Raw genomic sequence first — 25,716 nt, forward strand, 5'->3', positions numbered from 1 at the left:
CACGTCACATCTATAGTTTTTTTTTATTTAAATCAAGCAGTTTTACGGTATTAAACATTATTATTATTATTATTATTATTATTATTATTATTAAATATTTGATTAAAGTGATAATTTGGTTTGCAGATATCAAAGCTCATTCTAGCTCAGGACTGTTTTGATTATCATAACCCATGATAAAAGTAAGGTATTTTAAGAGAGATTACTCTACCAGTCAAAAGTTTTTGATTGTAACTTAAGTTTTTTTCTTTTTTTTTGGTTTTTTTAAAGAAGTCTCTTCTGCTCACCAAGCCTGCATTTAGCAGTAATATCGTGCAATATTTTTACGATTTAAAATAACTACTTTCTATTTGAATATATTTTATATTATCTGGTCTATTTTGAATAATATATCTTCATTTGCTGTTCACATTCCTCGACGGTGTGTGACTTTAATTAAAGTGGTGGTGTGGACATTTTCAAAATCATTCTCTTAAACAAGATGTATGTTGTCAGTCTGGTTCACAGATGGCCAAGATAGGCGAACAGCTCAAGAGGGACCTCAAACAGCAAGCTACAAGACAACTCCATTCTACTCCTGCTAGATATGAGTCTGATTCTGATGACACATGTTGTGATATTTTTGATCCTCCCAAAAAACGAAAAATGGTAAGTTTAAAAATGTAACTGACTTCATCAAATGTGCAGTGTTCCCCAGAAAATTTTACAGAGTTTACAGTGATGGATCATAGCCTATTTGTGCTGAAATGCATGTACTATCGCACTTTGTGCTTTAATTTAATTATGTACTAGTACCAAAGTCCAAACACAAGCTACAAACCTATATGCCCTTGGTGCTCAGGGTAAAGCTTGTGATTGTAGCAGAACTGCATTTTTGTGAAAATTAGTTACTATTCAAGAGTGTATGAACTGTTCATTTCTACTCGCACCACTAAAATTGTGTTTTGGCATGTGTATGATTAGGAGTGTATAGCTGACATTGTTGTTTAAGGTAATTAGGTTGATGTTTTCTGCATAGGTGATTAACACCAGTGAGGAGGAGGAGGACGCCATCCCTCAGGTGGAGTCTCAGCGGCCTGGGACAGTGCCTGCAGTTTTTGTTGAACTGGATGAGGACAGTTTAAAGGCTCTGAAAGGTGGGTGGGTGTATATGTATGCTAGTGATGCCAGGGTTATCTCTGCCACCATCTAAACCCTCCCATACACCTGCAGTCATAGTCATTGAGGTCCTGAAATCAACTTTATGTATTGAAGACATGCATCCCACTGTTAACGGGTTAGTTATAGCAAAATAGCAAAATTTTGTCATTAATAACTTGCCATCATGTCGTTCCAAACCCGTAAGACCTTCCGTTTATCTTCAGAACACAGTTTAAGATATTTTAGATTTAGTCCGAGAGCTCTCAGTCCCTCTATTGAAACTGTGTGTACGGTCTACTGTCCATGTCCAGAAAGGTAAGAAAAACATCATCAAAGTAGTCCATGTGACATCAGAGGGTCAGTTAGAATATTTTGAAGCATCGAAAATACATTTTGGTGCAAAAATAACAGAAACTACTTCTTTATTCAGCATTGTCTTCTCTTCCGTGTCTGTTGTGAGAGAGAGTTCAAAACACAGCAGTTTGTGATATCCGTTTCGCGAACGAATCATTCGATGTAAGCAGATCTTTTTGAACCAGTTCACCAAATTGAACTGAATCGTTTTAAACGGTTCGCGTCTCCAATAGGCATTAATCTACAAATGACTTAAGCTGTTAACTTTTTTTTTTTTTTTAATGTGGCTGACACTCCCTCTGAGTTCAAACAAACCAATATCCCGGAGTAATGCATGCACTCAAACAGTACACTGACTGAACTGCTGTGAAGAGAGAACTGAAGATGAACACCGAGCCGAGCCAGATAACGAACAAAACATTGACTTCTTTCGGACAGTTTGATTCAGTAAACCGGTTGAAGAAAACGGTTCACCGGTTCTTTTGCGCTCGACGTAATGGCGTCATTGGCGATGATTGCCCTTGATTCAGCTTTCAGTTTACCTGGGCTCATAACATTAGCACAGAATCAGTTCAGAATCAATCACCAAAAGAATCAGTTCGGTTCAGACACTCTGTGTGTCGGTCTGCTTCACACTAAATCACACATGCGCAGTATCATCAGCTCCTCGGTTCATGAATCGAACGCGTCTGACAGAAACTGTTCTTGACTCGTGAACGAGTCATTATCTGGCTCTGCTCGGTGTTCATCTTCAGTTCTCCCTTCACCGCAGTTCAGTCAGTGTACTGTTTGAGTAAATGAATTACTCCGGGATATTGGTTTGTTTTAACTCCAGAGCGAGTGTAAGTTAACAGTTAAAGTTAACCGCTTAAGTAATTTATGGATTAATGCCTATTGGAGACGCGAACCGTTTAAAATGATTCAGTTCAATTTGGTGAACTGGTTCAAAAAGATCCGGTAACATTGAATGATTCGTTCGCGAACCGGATATCACAAACCACTTTGTTTTGAACTCTCTAAAGGTACAGTAATGTCATAGTTATGAATCCAAATCCATTGTCAAGATTGATTTAACAAATCCATTATCATCAATGATTGTATTTCAATGTTATGCATTGTCTATCCTGTTTTAATTCATCCCCATGTCTCTTTCCTGTTTTCACAGATGCAGTGAGCGAGCGAATCCCCAACACCGAGGTGGCAGAGATCCGGGCCCTTCTATGGAGGAAGTGCAGCAATAAGAGCTACAAGTCCTCTAGTAACTCAAGTCAGAGCTAGATATGCATTTGTAGTAAGTTGTTTTGCCATTGTTCTGTTCCCGGCATTTCAGAGATAGTCGACTGTTCAAGGTTCCTCTTTTTGCAAATATCTGCTTTTGTGTGTTACTTTTGTGTTAATAATAAAGAAGATTTTCTGAAATTCAATTTGTAATCTGTTGATTTTAATGTACTTGAACTGAATTGTAATAGAATACACTTGTAGTGTAATACCAACATTCATGCTTAAGTATAACAAAATGGGGATAAAATTACAAATGAAATGTACTTTCAATTTGTTTCTACCTTAAACTATAATAACATTGCACTGAAAGTACGTGTCTATGACGTTTAGGTTGTAATTGAACTTCACTTCAAAAACATTATTATTGTCATAGTGGGACACTTTAAAATCACTAAATATAGTTAGGAAGTACATTTGTAGATCACTTGAAATGTTACAGCGGCATACTAAATTAACAGTTTATGGTAATTATAAGTATGATAGCAGTATTCACAAAATGTACTTAAACACAACTATAATTTGCACTGCAATGCCTTTTTAAGTGTATTTCCATTAGAATGTCAATACAATTCAATTGTACTGTTAGTGTGCTTAATTGCTCATGAATCTTGATTTTCATTAGTATATTTCAGTGCACTTGAAGTTTAAAAAAAGTTGTTCCATTTTAGTATACTATTTACACTAGAAGTGTAATCAAATAGATTTTAAGTTGAAGTTAATGCATAATTGAATACACTTAACTATACTTGGATTTGACGAAAATAGTACAAAATGTAAAAAATATACTTAGTACACTTTATTAAAGTATATTTTTAATAGAATTATTTTTCACCTGGGGTGTAATACAGCTTTCATAATTAAACTAAGTCTAATAATCAGTTTATTTAGCTTATTATGCTGGATTTTAGAGTATTTCAAGTCTGTGCTCACAACATTATACTGCATTATCTGTCTTTCATTTATTTTTAGATTTATCTTGGATTATTTAGACAGAAACAACAGTCAAGTGAGACTTTAAAGGGACTGAAAAGTCCATGTAGATCTCTACCTGTGGGATTTTTTTTTGAGTGGGAGTGAGATGAAAAGTAACAATTGCAGGTGGGAGCGGAAAGAAATAAAACTCCTTTTTAGTGAGAGCGGGACTGAATCTTGCAGAAGTGTGGTGGAGTGTGACGAGAAATAAAAAGTTCCCTTGTTCAGACTGTTAGTCCAGATCTTATTTGTGTATCCGATTGGAATCTAATCAGACTGAAAACGAGTACAGGAATGCCATTTTGGATTTGTAAAAATCATATTTCACATAATTTTTTGCCGTTCGCACTTGCTAAATATTATCAGATTCCAATTGGATATGCATACAAAATCAGATTTTTGGACTGATGGTCTGAACAAAGCCCAAGTTGCAGCTGTGCTATGTGATGCAATTACAACACAACAGAGGTTGTGTTTTTAGCCCTGTCTCTTTCTGCAGGACAACTTCCCGAGTTAATCAGTATGGAGAGAGAGAGAGAGAGAGAGAGAGAGAGAGAGAGAGAGAGAGAGCACTTTAGCTCACATTAGAGAGGAGCAGAGAGGAACTTCAGCATGACATCAACACACACGCGTGTGCATCATCTACTCATGACACAAGACAGAGTAAACAACCGCAGCTCTACAGTCAATATCATTTTAAACCATGAGCCAGAGATACGAAAGACATGCAAGATAAAGCTTATTATGTAAGTAACAAATACTTAAAAGTATTTATTTCAATAATATTGTAAACGCTCTGCACTCTGACACTATTCAGCTGCCATCGGTTTCTGTGGTGAAACGATATATTTCATCTAAAACCATTTAAACTCAGAGTTTTTCTGAGCTCATAACATTTGAGCAACTTTAGGGAAAACTTGTATGTATTCTTATTTGTCACAACAATAAGTCATAAGTGGCTCTAGGAATATTTGTAGCAATAGCCAAAAATACATTATATAGGTCAAAATTATACATTTTTGTTTTATGCCAAAAATCATTATGATATTAAGTAAAGTTCATGTTCCATGAAGATATTTTGTACATTTCCTACTGTAAATATATCAAAACCTAATTTTTGATTAGTAATATGCATTGCTAAGAACTTCATCTGGACAGATTTAATGTATAAATCTAACAGAAATAATAGAAATTAACACTTCTATTTTGCAAGGATGCTTTAAATTGATCAGCAGTGATGCTAAAGACATTTATAATGTTTCTTATAAATGCTGTACTTTTGAACTTTCTATTTATCAAGAAACCTGAAAATCTTCTACTGTGCTGTTTTCAACAACAACATAATAATGGTAATAATAATTATTATATGCAACACCTAAAACTTAATTAACCCTCTGACGAACATTATAATGGTTACATATACAGCACACATTGTAACTAAAAATATATTTTAAAAGATATGTTCATTTTATCACGTTTATCCTGGAAAAAGAAGCACACTTTGGCATATTTTTGCACTCAATATGAAGATAATTTACTTAAATAAGACTGAATTTAATGTTTCCAGACTTTTTTGCATGCTATTTGTAATTAAATGTTATATAGTTTAAATAATTGCATATCAAACACAATTAGTTGAACATAAACATATGTAATTATTATATGTAATTTCATAATTATTTCTTTGAAATATATTTAGTGAACATTAAAATGTCAAAATCTACATTTAGTGTTTATGGTATACTAAAATATATTTAAATTTCATTGCAACAGAAACTTGTATGTCATGCATTTAAATATATGTTATGTTATGTTAATAATATATGTTAACTTGAAATGTCAAATCAAATAACACGTTACAATTAAAATGAACATCTTTATACACACTTTAGTATCTTAGTCAACAGCAAAAACGGTGTGCATAAAAAAAACAACTAATGATTATTAATACAATAATTTAAAATGTACTTTAAAGTAAAACTTTTATTTTCACATTATTAAAAGTTTGTTTTACTGTAATGAACTTAAAGAACACTTAAGTAGCCTTTTTAATATAAAATCATACTGTTACACTTTATTTTAATATGTCGTTGTTACAGTGTAATTATACAGTTAAGTGCGGAGTAATATTAATTAACTATATATACTTACTATATGGTTAGGTTATGATTAAGGTTTGGCTTAGAATTACCTGCTTGAAATTCTGTATAATTAATTGTTGTTAGAATAGTAAGTAAATGGAACGTTTAACAAGGGCACCACAGTATAAAGTGTTACCAAATACACTTTTAAGAGCTGAAGTACACTACAAGTTCACATAAACATTCAGTTGAGCACACTTCTTCACTTCAGCAGATCGCTAGGTGAACCAGCTGAGTATATGTATACGCCATATGTATAAAGCCTTTGTCGTGCCACAAACTTGTACTATGTACATTAGTTCTGCACTGAGCAGGTCTGAAAGAGCATCTGTGAAACCCACCTCCCTCTTGACAGCAGCAGCAGCAGCATTTAGTGAGAATCCAGCCGCAGCAGGGGTGCACACCCTTATCACTCCTCATGACCGTTCAGAGATGCATGTCTCAACACACAGAGATGTTCCTGGAAGACTGCACCCGCGCCAATGAGTAATTACTCTCATTCAGCTTGACTTTACAGAGAGAGAGAGAGAGAGAGAGAGAGCGAGAGGCGGAGCAACAGGACTCTCTCATGTTTCACTTTAAGACAAAGGCCGCAGTCAGTTTGCTGGACGTGAAAACATGAACCCATGGCAATGTGTCCAGCTATAGTATGCTTACGGGGTACCACAGGGGTCGATACTCTCTCCGACTCTGTTCTCCCTTTACTTCTCTGAACACTCTATAAATGAGAAGCCAGTGAAAACTGAAACACACGTTCCCATGCAGATAACTTGAGCTGAACTTCTGAACTGGACAAGAGAGAAAAGACTCACTTATGCCTAAAGTTCATGTCAGAATGAGTGAAGATTACAATACAAGACTGGCTATTGTTGTTGTGTGTGTGGCAACAGGTTATACCGTGTTATCAGGAGACTTGTCACCTGCTGTGTGACGCAGTACTGGAATGACAGGAATCAACGCACAATAGAAAGAAACACTTTCCGTTCCTGTCTGTTTCTAAGTAATAAACAACACATTCAGGTCAGAGATGTACAAAACTGATAACTGCATGATAGAATAAACAACCCTTATGTGCAATAGCACCTACATGCATTTAGACATGTAAACCCCACCATGCGAATCGTGTTGATAGTTAGTGTGATTGTCCACACTGATGTCATGTATCCACAAAAAAAATCAATCAACCAACCAACCAATCAATAGCAGTTAAAGGTCTATGTGTGGGATTCCAGATAGACCTAACAAATCAGCCATTGTTGTAACTATAATAAAATGGTGTAGAAACATGAAAAACTGTGAAAGAAGTGTGCATAATTGTATTGGATGTGCACTTGTCAAGTCAAGCCACCTTTATTTATATAGCGCTTTTAACAATACAGATTGTGTCAAAGCAACTTTAAAGTGTTGAATAGGAAAATAGTGTGCCAATAATGACAAAATGATAACTTAAGAAAATAAAAATATAATACATGATGAAATAAAAGACCAAAAAGAGAGTATACATTCATGACTGTATCATAACATGCTAAAAGTGCACTTACAATGTTTTTTTTTTTTTGTTTTTTTTTTATACAAAGTATATTACACTTTGTAATAATATGAAATTAAAACATTTACTTAAAAGTAGATATTTAATCATTAGATTTAAATAATCAATATAATTGTAAAAAGTATTACAAATTAGTTTAGTTTAAATTCTTGTCGGCACAATTAATTTACATTTCAAACTCACTATATACTATAATTATGAAATTACATATAATAGTAAATCTTACTGTACTGAAGTAAAAAAAAAAATGAAAGTAATATTCTGAGTAAATGCTGAGAAATATTAATTAACTACATGTACTTAATTTATGGTTAGGGTTAGGATTAGGGTTTGGCATAGGGTTACTTGCATGTAATTATGCATGACATATTGTTATTAAAATATTAAGTACATGTACTGTGTAACAAGAACACCTTAAAATAAAGTGTTACCAAAAAAATAATAATATTGCACTTTAATGTGTTCTATTAAAGTATGTTATTTCCGAAATAAGTGCTCATTTTAAAACTTAATTTCTCACAAGAGTGGAGGTTACAGCTCCAGAGTTTTGTCAGTTCAGTAGATCATGAACATCCACTCAAACATTAGCAAACTGCAATGAAACCGAACCCTCTGCTGCTGACCGGTGAGATGCATTCGATCTATAGGAAACATCTTGATCAACATCTCCGAGTACATGGCCATGTGCTGGTTTGGCATGTGTTTTGTTACAGCTGTCTAGTCGCAGAGACACACTGCCCCTGTTAAGCAATTCTAGAAGATCACTACATGTCACACTGTGAGACATGGATCTAATAAACTTGGCTAGGACATGCATGCAGACTGTACAATGATGACACCTAGTGACTCGTAGGCTACGACGCACGCTACTATATAGATTAAAACGTTATCAGCATGTGCTAGTAACAAACAAAAAGAGCATAATAAATCACACTTTAGCAGTTGTATTTTTTTAATGTGTGCTGAAAACAAGAGGAAGCGGTGAAAGAGTAAGGATTAAAGCTTGAGGTAAGCATATTTATGTTTTAGCGCCAAGTCACAATGATAATTAGGAGCCACGATCACAGAAATTACCACGATTGTTTCATGATGCCAGGCTTTTGTCTGGGACATCCAGGGCCGTCGCTAGTGGGGTGAAAGGTGGTGACGATTATAGGGGCCCACGGCTGAGACCAAAGATGCCTAAAAAGATGCCGTGCATCGTCACGAAAGCTTATCATTTACACGTGTCTTTTTTCTGGCTAATTTAAACACTCAAAACTCAACGGAGAAGCCGTGTTCGGTGCACACGCAGAGAGCCACGTCTCACAGACAGCAAAACTAAATTAAGCATTGCTTAGTAATTGTTCAACAAAGTACTGATAGTTGTGTAAATCCTGTCATACTAACTGACATTATCAAGATGAATTGTTCTGACACAGTTTAACTCTGAGTTCTTGTCATATTTTATTACCATTTTCTAAACTATAGCAAATAAACTGTGATAATGTGAGACATGTTAAAGGTGTCTGAATACATTTGGTTAAGACTGTACATTAATTTTAACAGCGAAGACTATGCAGTGCTGTTTTACATCAGATTACTCCAGACTTGAAAAAAACAAAAACCTTAAACTTTCTGTAAATAGCACAAATAAACAAACAGAACGAACATACAAGTGAAACAATTTCAAACAGGGCCCACTTGTACAACCTGCACCGGGGCCCCGCAAACCCCAGCTACAGCCCTGGGGACAGCCAGGTATCATGCAGTGTGTTTAGGGCTCTAGAGAAGGAGTTCAGCCCCACACGCCTCACTCTTAGATGGACAGCATCATCAAATGGAGAAGAATTTCTCAAATAACCACTTCTGACTGCAATAGCTGCATTATGTTGCAGAGCTGCATGGAATCTGCCTTCATTTCCACACTGAGGCATCTTGCTAGGTGCTCTACATTAGGCCCTTTTTGCATTTCGCAGTGGACTCTTTATGGTAATGTCACGCAGTATCCCATCACAACAGACAGGAGGAGTTATGCTAATCAGGCAGACTCTAAAACAGACCCAATATTAAAGGCGCTGTGCAAAACAGCCTTCCCTCACACACTCCTCTGTACACAACAATCAAACAACTCAGCCATCTAACCTGACCTCAGACCCAGGAGGCTAAAAGGACGAGAAATTCAAACCCAAAGCTAACAGGCAAAATTCTCAGAACTCTGTAAGATTCTCTCGTATGAGCATGTTCTTCCAATAATGTTAACAGAATATTCATTCAAAAGATAACTGGTCTTAAAAATAATCTTTAAATAAAAACAAACAAAAAATAAATAAATAAATAACTTGGCCGTCATTCCATGAATTATGCTTCTCGAGGCTGCAGAAAGCTATAGAAGACACTGACATTTCCTCTTCAGCAAATTAATCACAGGAGTTACAGCAAATAAAAGATCACTAAAACTGGAACATGCATAAGGAAATGGAATGTTCCACATTCCAGAGAAAACGTACATTACTTCCCATTTTTTGGGCATTCCAGTGCGAGTAATAGTAAAAGTGATTAATAATGCGAGACTTTAGATTATTCCATTAATGAGGAAAGAACCAACAGGAATGTTGATCTGCAGTCAATAAGCAAACAGACCATTCACTTCCTTAATTCATGTTTGTGGTTTTACGCATGATTCCTCTATGTTATTTCCTCATCCTGATTTACTGTGAAATATGTCTCATTATAAAAGTTATAATATTATCAGTTATTTAAATAAATCATTTTCAGTGCTGTATCCCGTGCTGATGCTAATAGGATCACAGCACTGTTTGGGGTAAATAGCCTCAGTCTATCTGTGTGTATCATGATCTCATGTTACCGAAATTAAACAGCAGTGTGTCTAGCATCATGTGTTTACCGAGGCCATCAAGACATCAAGACATTCTCGCACGGAGACAAACATGCTAATGCTGTGAGTTCTGCCATTTCTGTCCAATACCCCAGTGACTTCTCATGACAGAGTTGAGTTATGGTGACCTCTAGGGGTCAAGAGTTGTAGTGTCAACGTGGTCATTGTGTAATCTTTTGGTCAAAAGCTTCTTCTGGCATACAAACAGAACTGGAACACTGTAGCCCACAATGCAATGCAATCTACAAACAAGCCGCCAACATCTTCTTTACTCACTAGTTGATCAGGTTAGGGAAAAAAAGTTATGTATGTCCAAAATGAAAACATAGGTTATAACTTATGTACAGTATCGTTCAAGTGTTTGAGGTCACTAAGATATGTTTTTGAAAGAAACTGATTCTCGTATTTAGAAAAGATGCATTCAACTGATCAAACATGACAGATTTGTGTTACATTAATGATTTTTTTAATAACTGCTGCTCTTTTGAACTTTTTGCACAAATATTAAGAAGCAATTGTTTTCAAGATTGATAATATATTTCTTAAACAGCTATATTACAATCGTTTCTGAAAGATCATGTGACACTGTGATGATGAAAATTCAGCTTTGACTCACAGAAAATAAATTACATTTTAAAATATATTAATCTTGAAAACAGTTCATTTAAATTGTAAGAATATTTAACATTATTACCATTTTACTGTATTTCTACTCAAATAAATACAGACTTGGTGAGCAAAAGAGACTACTTTCAAAAATATTTAGACAAATCTTACCAATCCCCAAACTTTTGAACAGCAGAGTATACTGTAAATGGAGAAAAATCATATTCTTATCTCCTAACCACCAGAGCAGAATCGAGGATCTTTCAGTCGATTGAGAGGCTCCTGCTCTTACCTTTGCCTGCTGGGAAAAAGCAGTCCATCTCCACACTGCTGCGAGAGTGAGAGATGCACAGAGTGCTGCTGGGCACCAGTCCCTCCTGAAGGGGGGTCTTGTCTGTGGTCCGGACCAGACACCATCCCGGCCGCTCGCTGGGCCGCTCCAACAGCTCCACCGTCTGACCGGTCTGGACACTGAGCTCAGACGCACTGCTCGCCATGAAGTCCTGCAGGACCACCGTCAGCTCGCACCCTCCCGAGAGCTGGAGCGCAGAGCAGAGGAACACACAGAAGGGTTTTAGTGGGGGCTTGTGCCAAATTTTAGGTGTAAGTGAGTTTAAAAGTGGGGAGGGGGAAATCAGTTCATGCATTCAGTTAGATGTTAACACACAAATCAAACGTGATCCTGGACCACAAAACCAGTCATAATGGTCATTTTTAAATTCAGATTCATATGTCTGAATAAATAAGTCTGGAATCTGAGGTTTGAACATTGAGAAAATCGCCTTTAAAGTTTTCCAAATGAATTCTTTGCAAGGCATATTACTAATCAAAAACTAGTTTTGATATATTTATGATAGAAAATTCGTAAAATATCTTCATGGAACATGATCTTTACTTAACATCCTAATGATTTTTGGCATAAGAGAAAAATCGATAATTTTGACACAACATACAGTACAATGTATTGTTGGCTTTTGTTACAAATATACCCCAGAGACTTAAGACTGCTTTTGTGCTCCAGGGTCACAGATAGCAGAGTGGTCAAGAAATAAATATAGTGTACAATATCATATTATACAAATGTTTCAATACTGGCATATTGTGTTTCTACAGACTCAAAATAAAAAGGACATTTAGTGCATGAGGAATTAAATTAGGAAAAACAAGAGAGACACTAAGAATAAGAGAGATGTGGAGGAGGAAGTCTGTTACAGTAAGGACTCTTCAAAAACAGGAAACTGATTCCTGATCAGATGTGACATTTCAGCAGTGATTGAAGAGAGAAACACAGTGTGAGTGAATGAGTGCGTGCGTGTATGTGTATGTGTGTGTGTGTGCTCTTGTTTCTGTGTCATATCAGGACACAACTCTGTATAATGACATGGGTATGACACAGGTATTACAAGGAGAGGGTGACTTATGAGGACATAACCCATGTCCCCATTTTTCAAAATGCTTATAAATCATACAGAATGAGTTTTTTTGAGAAAGTAAAAATGCACAAAGTTTCCTGTGAGGGTTGTATGAACCCACTTTTCACAAAAACAAACATCTGTGTGTGTGTGTGTGTGTGCATGTGTGTGTTATAGCTGCTGGATACATGAACTCTACTCAGAGTGTACTCGGAACTCTACTCTCTTATCAGTTTTACAGTTTCTCGAGCTCTCAAATATTAACAGCAAAAAGACTGATCTGGCTCACATGCACATTATTGTTTTTGGCAAGTCCACGTGTTTCATCATTATAGACGTTTAACATGGATGCCAAGTCAGCTGTGAAAGTATCACACATGAGGTCAGAGGTGTGACTACTGGTATGTAATTTGAATGAATTTACATATATTCATAATAAAACATTATTAAAAATTGATGGTAATATATTTGTGCAATGCTTAGTTTTAGTAATCAAACATCAGCGGAAGATCCACTGCTCAAAGACTCAGGTAAACAGACAGGTGTTAATCACATGCATTAACACTCAGACATCTGCTGAATTATCCAGCTATTCAAGAAGAGCTCTTCAATAACCAAAATAACCTTTTTAAAACAGAGGTTTTAGCTAACTATAACAGGCTCACTATCAGGTCAAAATCAAAATCAAGTCTTTTTTTTTCTGCATGGATCAACTAATATTCCATTTATTTACATGATATGCAATGGCTGATAAAACTCTAAACTATATCACACAATGATCTATTAACCAAATGGTTACAGTTACAGTTGAATAATTATTGTGAAGAATAAATTATATTTAAAGTAGTTCAATAAGTAGCTATATTCATGATAGTACAATAGTGTATAAAAATTATTTAAGCGCCATTTAAACAAATACATCAAACAACACAGGTAGGGGTTCATGAAAAGTTGTGAGAATTCTAGTTGTGTTCATGTGATAAACCAAAGCTGTGATTACTGTGTCTGATTACACCTGTGTCCACAATAAATCAGTCAGGTCAAAAACCTCACAAGACAAAATGTACAAATTACAAACTGGGACATGATGTCATGCTGACATCACAAGGCACTATAAATGAGAATGCGGTTTAATCCAGCTCCTGCTGATATTTACTCAACAACACACCATCAGCCAAACAAGCCACACAAACACTGACAGAACAGTCCCAATACAATGCTCAGATCTAGAAAGTAACCTATGCTACAGAAAAGCATGAAAAACTGCTAGATTACTTTTCTTCTCTTTTAGAAGAAAACAAACATACACAGCAGTAATGACCTTATGGACTACTTTACTTCTAAAATCAATACTATTAGAGATAAAATTGCAACCATTCAGCCGTCAGCTACAGTATCACATCAGACAGTGCACTATAGACCCCCTGAGGAACAGTTCCACTCATTCTCTACTATAGGAGAGGAAGAATTGTATAAAATTGTTAAATCATCTAAACCAACAACATGTATGTTAGACCCTATACCATCTAAGCTCCTAAAAGAAGTGCTTCCAGAAGTCATAGATCCTATTCTGACAATTATAAATTCTTTGTTGTCATTAGGATATGTCCCCAAAAGCCTTCAAAATGGCTGCTATTAAGCCTCTCATCAAAAAACACAACTTGACCCCAAAGAACTATTTCCCTACTCCCATTTCTGTCCAAGATGCTAGAAAAGGTAGTATCCTCACAATTACAGTATATTCCTTCTTAGAGAAAAATGGTATCTATGAGGATTTAGACCATATCATAGTACTGAGACTGCTCTCCTTAGAGTTACAAATGATCTGCTATTATCATCTGATTGTGGGTGTATCTCTCTATTAGTTTTATTGGATCTTAGTGCTGCGTTTGACACAATTGACCACAGCATTCTTTTGCATAGACTTGAACACTTTGTTGGCATCAGTGGAAGTGCATTAGCATGATTTAAATCGTACTTATATGACCGCCATCAGTTCGTAGCATTGAATGAAGATGTATCATATCGATCTCAAGTGCAGTATGGAGTACCTCAAGGCTCAGTACTAGGGCTGCTACTCTTCACGCTTTATATGTTACTCTTGGGCGATATCATCAGGAAACATGGTGTTAGCTTTCACTGTTATGCTGATGATACGCAGCTCTATATTTCTTCACGGCCCGGTGAAACGCAAATTTGAAAACTAATGGAATGCATAGTTGATATAAAAAACTGGATGACAAGTAATTTCTTACTGCTAAATTCTGAAAAAACAGAGGTGTTAATTATAGGACCTAAAAACTCTGCTTGTAATAACCTAGAACACTGTCTAAGACTTGATGGCTGCTCTGTCAATTCTTCGTCATCAGTTAGGAACCTAGGTGTGCTACTTGATCGCAATCTTTCCTTAGAAAGCCACGTTTCTAGCATTTGTAAAACTGCATTTTTCCATCTAAAAAATATATCTAAATTATGGCCTATGCTCTCAATGTCAAATGCAGAAATGTTAATCCATGCATTTATGACTTCAAGGGTAGATTATTGTAATGCTTTATTGCGTGGTTGTTCTGCACGCTTAGTAAACAAACTACAGCTAGTCCAAAATGCAGCAGCAAGAGTTCTTACTAGAACCAGGAAGTATGACCATATTAGCCCGGTCCTGTCCACACTGCACTGTCAACATCTACACAAATCGTATAGATGTCAACATCTACACAAATCGTATAGATTTTAAAATATTGCTTATTACTTATAAAGCCCTGAATGGTTTAGCACCCCAGTATTTGAATGAGCTCTTGTAACAATATAATCTTCCACGCCCGCTGCATTCTCAAAACTCAGGCAATTTGATAATACCTAGAATATCAAAATCAACTGCGGGCGGCAGATGCTTTTCCTATTTAGTGCCTAAACTCTGGAATAACCTACCTAACATTGTTTCGGGAGGCAGACACACTCTTGCAGTTTAAATCTAGATTAGAGACCCATCTCTTTAACCTGGTTTACACATAACATACTTATATGCTTTTAATATCCAAATCCGTTAAGGATTATTAGTCTGCATTAATTAGGTAAACCGGAACCGGGAACACTTCCCATAACACCCGATGTACTTGCTACATCATTAGAAGAATGGCATCTACGCTAATATTAGTCTGTTTCTCTCTTATTCCGAGGTCACCGAAGCCACCAGATCCAGTCTGTATCCAGATCAGAGGGTCACTGCAGTCACCCAGATCCAGTACGTATCCAGACCAGATGGTGGATCAGCACCTAGAAAGGACCTCTACTGCCTTGAAAGACAGCGGAGACCAGGACGACTAGAGCCACAGATACAGATCCCCTGTAAAGACCTTGTCTCAGAGGACCACCAGGACAAGACCACAGAAAACAGATGATTCTTCTGCACAATCTGACTTTGCTGCAGCCTGGAATTGAACTACTGGTTTCGTCTGGTCAGAGGAGAACTGGCCCCCCAAATGAGCCTGGTTTCTCCCAAGGTTTTTTCTCCATTCTGTCATCGATGGAGTTTTGGTTCCTTGCCGCTGTCGCCTCTGGCTTGCTTAGTTGGGGTCACTTCATCTACAGTGATATCGTTGACTTGATTGCAAATAAATGCACAGACACTATTTAACTGAATAGAGATGACATCACTGAATTCAATGATGAACTGCCTTTAACTATCATTTTACATTATTGACACACTGTTTTCCTAATGAATGTTGTTCAGTTGCTTTGACGCAATGTATTTTGTTTAAAGCGCTATATAAATAAAGGTGAATTGACTTGCCAGTGAATGAGGAAATGTCCACAATGTTCCCGGATGACAGTTCTCAGAGTAACAGCAGGCCACTGCTCAGTGTTTAATTAAGAGTTCATATTCCTCCAGTGATTACTGAACTAGACAGCAGAATGAGTCTAAGATTATTCCATTCTGCAGTGATCCTGACCACACTTTTAGATGATTAATACAAGAAGCATTTCTATTCTAGCAGGGATGTACCGCAAAGACATAAAGGCAAAATTTAAATACTTTACCCAATTATAACTTATTTAAACTCAATGGATGTTAAAAGAACAGAAAAAAATAACAACAATAATAATAATAATAATAATAATAATAATAATAATAATAATAATAATAATAATAATAATAATAATAAATAACTTAAATTTATTTAAATACAATGAAATAAAATAAAAATATTTTATATATACAATAAAAAAACTAAAAGTTAAATTAAAGAATACAATAAACAAATGGAACAAATAATATAAAGTGGAAAGAAAAGAAAATAATAACTGTTCCTGCCACTGCTGCTATTAAACTACTATTTCTGTGGTACAAGACATTTCTTAAATTTTTCAGATTTTCTAGAATTCAAATGGCATTGAATGGAATGTCACTGATTAATATGGGGAAAAAAAGGAAAATAAAAAAGCTACAATTATATTACAAAACTTTTTCTTGCAATTTCACCTTTATTCAACTTTAATTTCAATTCTCTTATATTTATTTAATTATTTATTTATTAGTTTCCTGTGGCAGAAACGTGTTTCCATAGTTAACCAGTGGACTTAACTAAACGTATGCAACAAGCTTTATGTAGGGGGTTTTGGCATTGAGTATGTAGTTGTGGTTGGTGTTCAGCAGATGTGTTCAGTCTGCTTCCTCGTCCACACTCTCGCACCATCTGCTTGGCAGAGTATCAGGTCGCTGTAGCGATCGAGAGGAAAGGCCGGTTGCTAGGTAATTTGGGGTCTCAGAAGGAGAATATCACGTGTCAGAAAGGACATAAACGTCACAAGGGCTTGATGGGAAATGTCTCACAGATTGCAGGGCTTTATCACGGAGATCAACTGAGTCTCTGAGCAGTATGAAGAGCCTGCAGGTAGACGTGCCACTTCCAAAGAACAATTATAGGAGCTTTCTAAACACTGCTTTCCATTTAGTTTAATCTCTGTTTATAATATCACAAAATCAAATATCAGACCCAATGACATCAAGAAAATGTAATATATTTTATGTTATGAGACATGTGAGAACCCCAAACATATCCCATAGAGCAAATAAATAAATACATGCATATTCTGGCCAGAATGCAGTTTAAATATATGCTATGTGACAGTGTGAATTTTTTTTTTTTTTTTTTTTTACATAAATATATTTTGAAACATGTTTTACCAAATATATATTTTGGCCCATTATTCTGAGGTATATTTTAAAATACACATACTTTGTTCACATATTTAAATTGATTTAACACAATAAGTATTCAGGGAGAATAAAAAAAAAAGAAAATTTTCCTTTCATTTTAAATATGATAGTAAAAACGAGGGTGTGTATGGGAGATTATGTCAGAGTGAGTCGACTGTGTGAATAATCCACTTCCTGCCACTGCTACATCAACCTCAGTGTAACATTTACATGTTCTTACACACACACGCACGCACACACACGCATGCAGACAGACAGACAGACAGACACAGACACACAGAAACATACACAGACAGAGAGACAGACAGATAGACACAGTCACAGACAGACAGAGTCACAGACAGATAGACAGACACACACACACACACACACACAGAGAGACAGACAGACACACACATACAGACAGACAGACATACATACAGACACAGACAGACAGACAGACAGACACACACACACACACACACACACACACACACACAGACAACACACAGATACAGACACACACACACATACAGACGGACAGACATACATACAGACAGACACAGACAGACAGACAGACAGACAGACAGGCACACACACACACACACACACACACACACACACACACACACACACACACACACACACACAGATACAGACACAGACAGGCACACACACATTTTAAAAACTAACATCTGAGGGACAGTTTTTGTGCTTCAGTAACACTCATTTCACATATCACTTTTAACAATTAATACAACTTATAACATGGGAAGTAACACCTATACAAAAAGAGTGTCCATTTTTTTGGAACAGCACAGCGCTCAGAAAATAACTAGTCTCCACACCTTCAACCAGCGTGATCCCAGACAACCGGCTCACACGCTCTGTCAATAAAGCCCTGATATCCTCTCTCACACACACACACACACACACACACACACACACACACGGAGACCATTATACTGCACTTGGCTTATAGAGTCAAGAAAGAAAGAAAAATGATTAGAAGAAGCTCACTTACACGACTGCTCTCTTTGAAAAGTTTAAAACTCATCCACTTTGGCATGATGACTTATCTGTCCTCCTTCCACGACCCTGTCCTTGCTTTCTCTCTCGCTCTCGCTCTCTCTCTTCTCCCTCTCTCTCTCTCTCTCTCTCTCTCTGAAGCATCTCTGATTGGTTGAGTTCAGTAGAGGTTAAAGCTCAGTGAGGCTGCTCTTCTCATTAATGAACACCTTTGGTTGTATCTCATGTGTCTTCATTTGTCTTTTTGGTTTACCCATGCTCATGCCTGTATGTAAAGGTGAACAGATTTCTGAAATGGAAACCTAGTTCAGTGTTCAAAATATAAATGAAATTGTTTATAATTTTAAGTTTGCAATTTTGGAAATGGATCTGTACCACGTACATTTGGGCTTAATTCACAGCATTTAAGGCTCATTTTGAGCACAAAGCTTGTGCTTCCTGTAATCATTATTACAAGTGTAGCTGTGTAACTGTTAAGTAGATTTTTTGTTTTACTTTTCATATTGTGTGTACTTTAAACCATGTGGTATAGCATTGTGACAATCAAACTTTCGGGAATATTTAAAATTGTGTGCAAAACAACTCCATACCCTGTCATACAGTACATACTGTAGAAAACTAATCTGACATGAACAGTTAGTATGTGTTGAAACAGATGGCACATGGCTTTAATCACAATGTAAGAATGACTGCGTGACTCTTGCTGTTGCGAATGATTTAAATCAAAGGCATATGGATCGACTACTAAAGAAAACATCTGTCACAACTCACATTTGCTTTTAAAATCATTCCATACCCAAAGGATGAAAACTGCATATTTTAATGAAAAATCTAAATACGGTTTCATCTTAAGACGAATCCAGAAAGAAATATCTAATGCCGTATGATGGTCTTGTGACATGCGTTCAGCAGGAGCTGTACAGATAAAAGCATCATTATGCAGTATGATGAATGTGATTTCCACAGTGTACAGTGATAAACAGACCGAGCTGTTGTGAGAGAATGAAGGAAACTCTTATTCCAGAGAGACACCACACACACACACACACACACACACACACACACACACTGTGAATGTGTCTTTAGCTTCCATCAGCCAGAAAACATCAGGGAACCGACTTTAGCTCAATACGGCACTTCAGGAAACCTGTGTGGAAACAGCCATCATGCACCTGAACTTGTGTGATGCATGTGTTATATCACAGAATATACAATGCATTAGAAAATGAAGGCTCTGAACATCTTCATTGTCTGGTTAAAATAGCAAACACACACCAGGCTGAGACCTAGACTAAAAAGGCCCTAGTAAAAAATACAAAAAATAAATAATAAAAAAATAAAAATAATAATATATATATATATTATTAACCCTTAAAGTTGTTAAATTACTGTGCTTAAGAGTTGGTGTCCACTCTTGACCCTGACCTTTAAACACTTTTTGTATAGGTTTCTTTATTTCTTAATTTTTTTTTTTTTTTTTTTTAATGAAAGAAAACTAATTTCTTTAAAGTAAAAACAGTAAAATGATGCACTTATTTGGGAATTTCAGATTTACATTTTAAATATATTGACATGCAGATTTATTCATTTCACCATCATTTCTATAAACAAATGAACGTCACTACAGTAGAAATCTTCTGTAAGCTAAAATCTTAAGCAAATTTAAGAATCTAACATGTATTGGACCAGGTTGCTGCCAACTTGTGAAAAAAGACCAGTGAGATGGCTGTTTCAGCTAGATATTTATCTAGACCAGTGGTTCATTTTAGTTTTTACATTAATTTAAACATGAACTAAACAAATCTATATACATCTAAATAAAGCTACAATGTTTTTGTTATAATTTTTAGTTTTTCATATATTATTTTCAGACATGAGCAGACCTATGTACTAACATAATTACTGTTACGCATTTAACGAACACTTACAAGAGCACACTTTGGCTGAATTCAATTCAAATAGTCATCAGCAGCCATTAGTTTGGCGAAAATTAAGCATCAGAAAGGACACAGTGTTTGTTCAACATTATGGTTGATATATACTGTCGATACAGATTATTCAACATGTTAAAAATTGCTCAGTGTTTACCTATTAGTTTTTTATGCTAGGTTAATTTTGACCATAAAGCCATGACAATGACCCTTTAGACTAGCTTTTCCTCCCTTCAGGTTGCCTTTCTATAAAAAGTCACCAAGTTTTGATCCATTCAAAGCGTTCCAGAGCACAGCCTATAATTAAAGTGTATGAGAACGTTTTAGCATACTAGAGGTTTTAATCTAGAATAAATAGATTTAGGGGGTTACTAGATGATTATTCAAGCAGTCAGCCATCACTGTCCATCTCAAAACTATTTACACTCTAATGTCTCCAGTCAGTCGATGTCTGACAGTATTAAGGCATAAGTGTGCTCTTCCGCTTCCTCTTTTACAAAACAACAACAAAAGTCACAGCGATGCGGTCATCTCCAAAACAAACTAAACTCACAACACAAACACGCACAGCTCATAAAACACCACAGGCTATTGTGGAAATGCCTAAAAGACCAGCACAAACACACGTTCAGTGTGTCTTACTTTGATTTGATAGGGCGTCTCATAGCTCCTGTGAGGGCTGAATCCAGCACACAGTTTGAATAGACTTTTCATGGTTGAACATGACTGTCTAACATCTGTTTACCGCTCATCATCTGTGCTGGAGCATGACAGCACCTGCTCCATTACTAAAGCAGGCAAACCCTGTGTGACATACACCTGTCAATCATGGATCACCTGACCCTTCAGGGGGCGGAGTCTGGAGTTAGGGTCTAATTTTTACTGGAAAGATCTGCATTCTAGTATGCTACTCTAACTCGTTTTATAGCTTTGTAGTGCAAAACATAGTAGTATGTGGTTCAGGTCAGAATTTAGCTAAGAATTCATTCAGTAGTTAACATACTACTCATACTATTTTTACTGTATGAAGTTTATATAGTGAGCACAACAGGCAAATATGTCTATAAAGGATATCTAAATAACTCAAAGGTTGGCTTCTGATGCCTCAGCTCAGTAGAACAGAGAGCAGCTGCAGAGGTCAGAGGTCAGATCTGTGCGTTTGTACCTTGTCACTGTCCACAGTGTTCTGAGAGGTTCTGGAAGCGATGGAGATGGTGTCCGGCTGACTGCTGCCATCTCCCTGACTGTCAGCATCCTCACCAGCATCCCTGCAACCAAACACACAAATAAATGACCTCCTGATCAGGGATGTGCCCGAAGCTGAATAACAAATCCAAACAAAGAAGAATATTCATTAGATTACAGTCAGTCCTTGCTCTTGCTGGATAACTGTGAGAGCATAGTATTTTAGACAAGGCAAAAATTACTATTGACATATCGTATGAATATTTAAGATCTCATCCAATCCTTACACTCCACTGATTGTAATAATTATGTGTGGAGCTTCATGCTTTTTTCTTGAAATTGTGTGTTTCATCCAAATTCATTAGAAAGCACAACTTCATTCTATTATTTATTTTACTAACAAAATCTTGTAAGAATAAAAATGTTTCTGATGTGCATTTTTATATAAATGGCTATAAGAATATATATATTTTCAGAAATGTTGTACTAAAACACTGCACATCCTTGTTCCATTATGTACACATTTTAACAAGCAATTGAAGCTTGCATGAGGACAGACAAGATGGCAATATTAGTTAGAAAGATGGCATATTGGTTAGAAAAATATTTATGAATAGTGTTTGGTCTCATTCTTCCTGATCCAAAGTGACATACAAATGATCTGATCACTTAAAAAAAAAAGAAAAAAAAAAAAGAGAAGGAGCAGGATCTACAAACAGCAATGCGTACACATGCAGTATCTTTGAGAGCTGAGATTATGTTAATATTAATGTTCAGGACTGTGTGTGTAGAGTATGTAAGTTCAGTATGCAGTGGTGGACAGTGTCTGACCTCCTGCTGTTGTTGCGGGGTTTGGCTGGGGTTTTGGGGACACGGATTGGTTCCTTCAGCGCCCCCTTCAGGTGAATGATTCTCTCCTGGATCACCTCTCGGATGTTTTTAATCCATTCTTGTTTCACCTCGATACTGGACGCCTGACACAGACACAGTCAAGCACATTACAAACAGAAGATTCGTGTTTTACTCCAACTGTAGAACAGCAGGACGACACAACCATCATGAAAAAAAGCGGGAAATGTTTATGAAAATCTTTGCTAATTTCACTGACATATGAACACTTACCACTCCAGAAGTAATTTACTTCTAATAAAATGGTAAATACAATAATGTACCTTAAGGACAGTCTTGTTGTCGGATGAGGGGGTGCGTCCCACCCACAGGGCAAATTTACACGGGTCTCCTTCCACATGTTCTGTCACCCCCAATTCAGAAGTCTGCAAAATCAGAACAGATATTAAAATTAATTCAGTATGCACTGAAAATGTATTTAATATGGAGCATTTAAAAGTGAGAGTGAACTTAACTAAAGGTGGAACTCTAATAAAATGGAAAGTATTTCCTAAGTAAAATCCTAAATAGAGTCTTAAATTGTGTTTGCGAGACAACTCCAGATGACCAGAGGGAACCCAAAGGCACATCTGGATCGACAGACGCCCCATCTGGTTCACACACCTGTACGGACTGCTTCCAGGTACGTGTAGAAACACTCAGAGTTACACAATGTTGTAAAACAGATGGAAACGTAATATTCAGATACAACTCCCATGGGGCTTTCCTTTCATTTATGAAATTGAAATGATCTCAAAAAGGGCTCAAACTGGATTTATTTTTTTCTCTAGAAATAGCTACCAGATACTTTATGAGAGTTTTATCATTAATTCAGCAATTAATTCCTGAAGGAAATTTTTTGTTTTGTTTTTAGTTTTCAACCAATTTTTAATAATGGCTTTAAAACTTTGATAAATCTGGACAACTTTGGCAAACCCTGATCTATGTTAACTTACCTTGATGACATTTTCACATATTTCAACAAAAATGTGCAATAAAAGACGGAATACCAAATGTCTCAAACATTTCAGGGACTTCAGAATTTAATACATTTATTCAGCAGCTATGCATTAAATTTGATTATAGTTAACTATTATGCTGTCTTAGTATAATAGACTCCTCACCATCTGCTAACATTTGCAAAAGTTTTTTTTTTTTTTTACTTTACACACAAATCCCAGAAAAAAAATTGCACACACAAAATGTAAAAAGCCTAATTTCCCTTTCCAAAGGGGACTCCACACTGCGTCTTCTAGAGGGCGCTATGGGAGAACTGTCAGCATGACTGGATTTTGTGGCGGTTTCTGTTCTTGCCTGATTGTTGAGGGAATTAAGTGTTTAAACAGAGTGTGTGTGGCTCTCAGATGAGAGATAGTCACGCTGCGAGATGTGATTGCATTGAGAATGCCCAAGTTTAGCACCTCTCACTTGCGTTTCAGGTCTCGTGGCTGCCGAGGCAGTTAAGCAGGGGATTGTAGGCGGGGCATGGAAGGAATCTGATGAGAAATGCTTTTTCTTCCAGAATTCCTTTTTGTGTAAATTTTTTTTTACAGAATAGGAACAGTGTATAATGTGGGTTATCTACGTTATTGGTGAAGGAGGCTCCTGATTTGTGCCTCCTCATCCTCTCAGCCCAGGTTGTGATGCTCTCTGTGAGCCTCCCTTATCAGCTGTTCTTCTGCCTGGTAGCTCCCCACCTTTGAGGGTTGCTATGCTGAGATTACAGTTCCTAGTGCTCTCTCATTAGAGCTCTGTGGCCCCTCATCTGAGGGCCTTTGTGCCGATTATGACACTTAGGAGCATGGTTAGTACTCTTAGCTTAGTACTCTAGCTTCCTCTCTTTTAAGCGAGTCATCCTGCTGAAGCCTTCGCTCTCAGAGCTCCATCATGGGTGGTGACATGAGTTTGTAGGCTCTTTCTTTGAGCCTCGCTAACTGCCTCTAGCCAGGTCTCCTCTCGGTTTAGAGAGTCGTTATGCTGAGATCTCCTCTCTTAGAGCTCCAGACTTTGGCTTGTGAGTTAGTCTATACTGTTTGGAGCTTGAGTCTGCCATAAAGCCTAGCGGTTTCGCTGGTAGGGATGCTGTTCCTCAAGTCCTGACCTGGGGATACCGTTGCAATAGCGGCCTCTAGAGGAAGCAGCGTGGAGTTCCCTTTCGAAAGGGAACGTCTCAGGTTACGCGTGTAACCTTGGTTCCCTGATAATAGGGAATGAGAATGATTTTTGTGTGTTACATAGAGAATTGTGTGTGTTGTGTTTTGCAAAAAGTGTTTTATGAAATTGAAAACTGAGTCACAGGCTGAGAATTAGTGTATGGTTTTGCAGATTTGGTGTTTGCTTCTGATGTTTGAGTGTGTGCTTCTGCTGTTCAGAAACTGTGTGGAAAGTAAAGATTTAGTGTGTAAGCAGTTAAAAAAAAAATTACATTAAATTTAACACAAAAATCGTACAGACCCCAAACTTTTGAGCAGCTGTATATATGTGTAGACTGAGTGATATAATTAGGTACCAGTAGTTTGTTCTTGTAAATGTATTTGGATCGTCCCGCTGAGTCTTTGATTTCTTTGCTGAAGACAAGGGAGATCTCGAAGAGGAAGAGGTGGCGGTCTCGTCCTTTACGGATCAGTGATTTGGGGTCCCACACCTGGAAGGTGTCCTGCAGGAAGAGTTCACCCTGAACATCCAGATTCTCATCAAAACCTGACGAAAGAAAACATCAGGTCAGAGACTGAAGGCTTAAGCGCATCAGTGGAAAGTGTGAGTGTAAGTGTGTGTGCGTGTGTTCTCGGGGAGGTTGTACCCTCCAGCATGCTGACGTGCATGGCATCATTGGCTCTCTTTGGGACACTCAGCATGACCTCCAGCCCATCTTTAATTTCACCTTTGCCTTCTTCACAGCAGGACAGCAGCTCCTGTAAGCACACACTGTACTGTACTGACCTTCTCAAAGCAAACTCTGTATGTCTGTGAGACGCACGCTACCTTGAGCAACAGCTGGTATTTGGTGATTCTCTGCACAGGTTTGATGAGGTATGATGATATAGAGTTGATCAGACCATGTCTCTTCTGAATCTCCTGTTCAGAGCAGACAAAAACGATCATCATATCTGAATAGAGCAACCGTGACTCACTGACACCATCTACTGACCACTT

General features: G+C 36.9%; 1 protein-coding gene across 2 annotated transcripts in view; it reads right to left on the minus strand.

The window, feature by feature from the left end:
- The window catches only part of LOC127964620 (kalirin), a 200,491-nt gene that overhangs the window by 51,431 nt on the left and 123,344 nt on the right, over positions 1-25,716 (minus strand). For both annotated transcript variants that reach the window (XM_052564873.1, XM_052564874.1), the window contains exons 28-34: positions 25,546-25,638; positions 25,364-25,475; positions 25,073-25,263; positions 22,848-22,949; positions 22,507-22,649; positions 21,656-21,758; positions 11,214-11,460 (exon numbers count right to left, since the gene is read on the minus strand). In XM_052564873.1, the coding sequence (XP_052420833.1) occupies positions 11,214-11,460; positions 21,656-21,758; positions 22,507-22,649; positions 22,848-22,949; positions 25,073-25,263; positions 25,364-25,475; positions 25,546-25,638 (991 nt within the window). The remainder of the gene's footprint in view (positions 1-11,213; positions 11,461-21,655; positions 21,759-22,506; positions 22,650-22,847; positions 22,950-25,072; positions 25,264-25,363; positions 25,476-25,545; positions 25,639-25,716) is intronic.

This window comes from Carassius gibelio, chromosome B9 (genome assembly GCF_023724105.1).
Source record: "Carassius gibelio isolate Cgi1373 ecotype wild population from Czech Republic chromosome B9, carGib1.2-hapl.c, whole genome shotgun sequence".
NCBI classification, from domain to species: Eukaryota; Metazoa; Chordata; class Actinopteri; order Cypriniformes; family Cyprinidae; genus Carassius; species Carassius gibelio.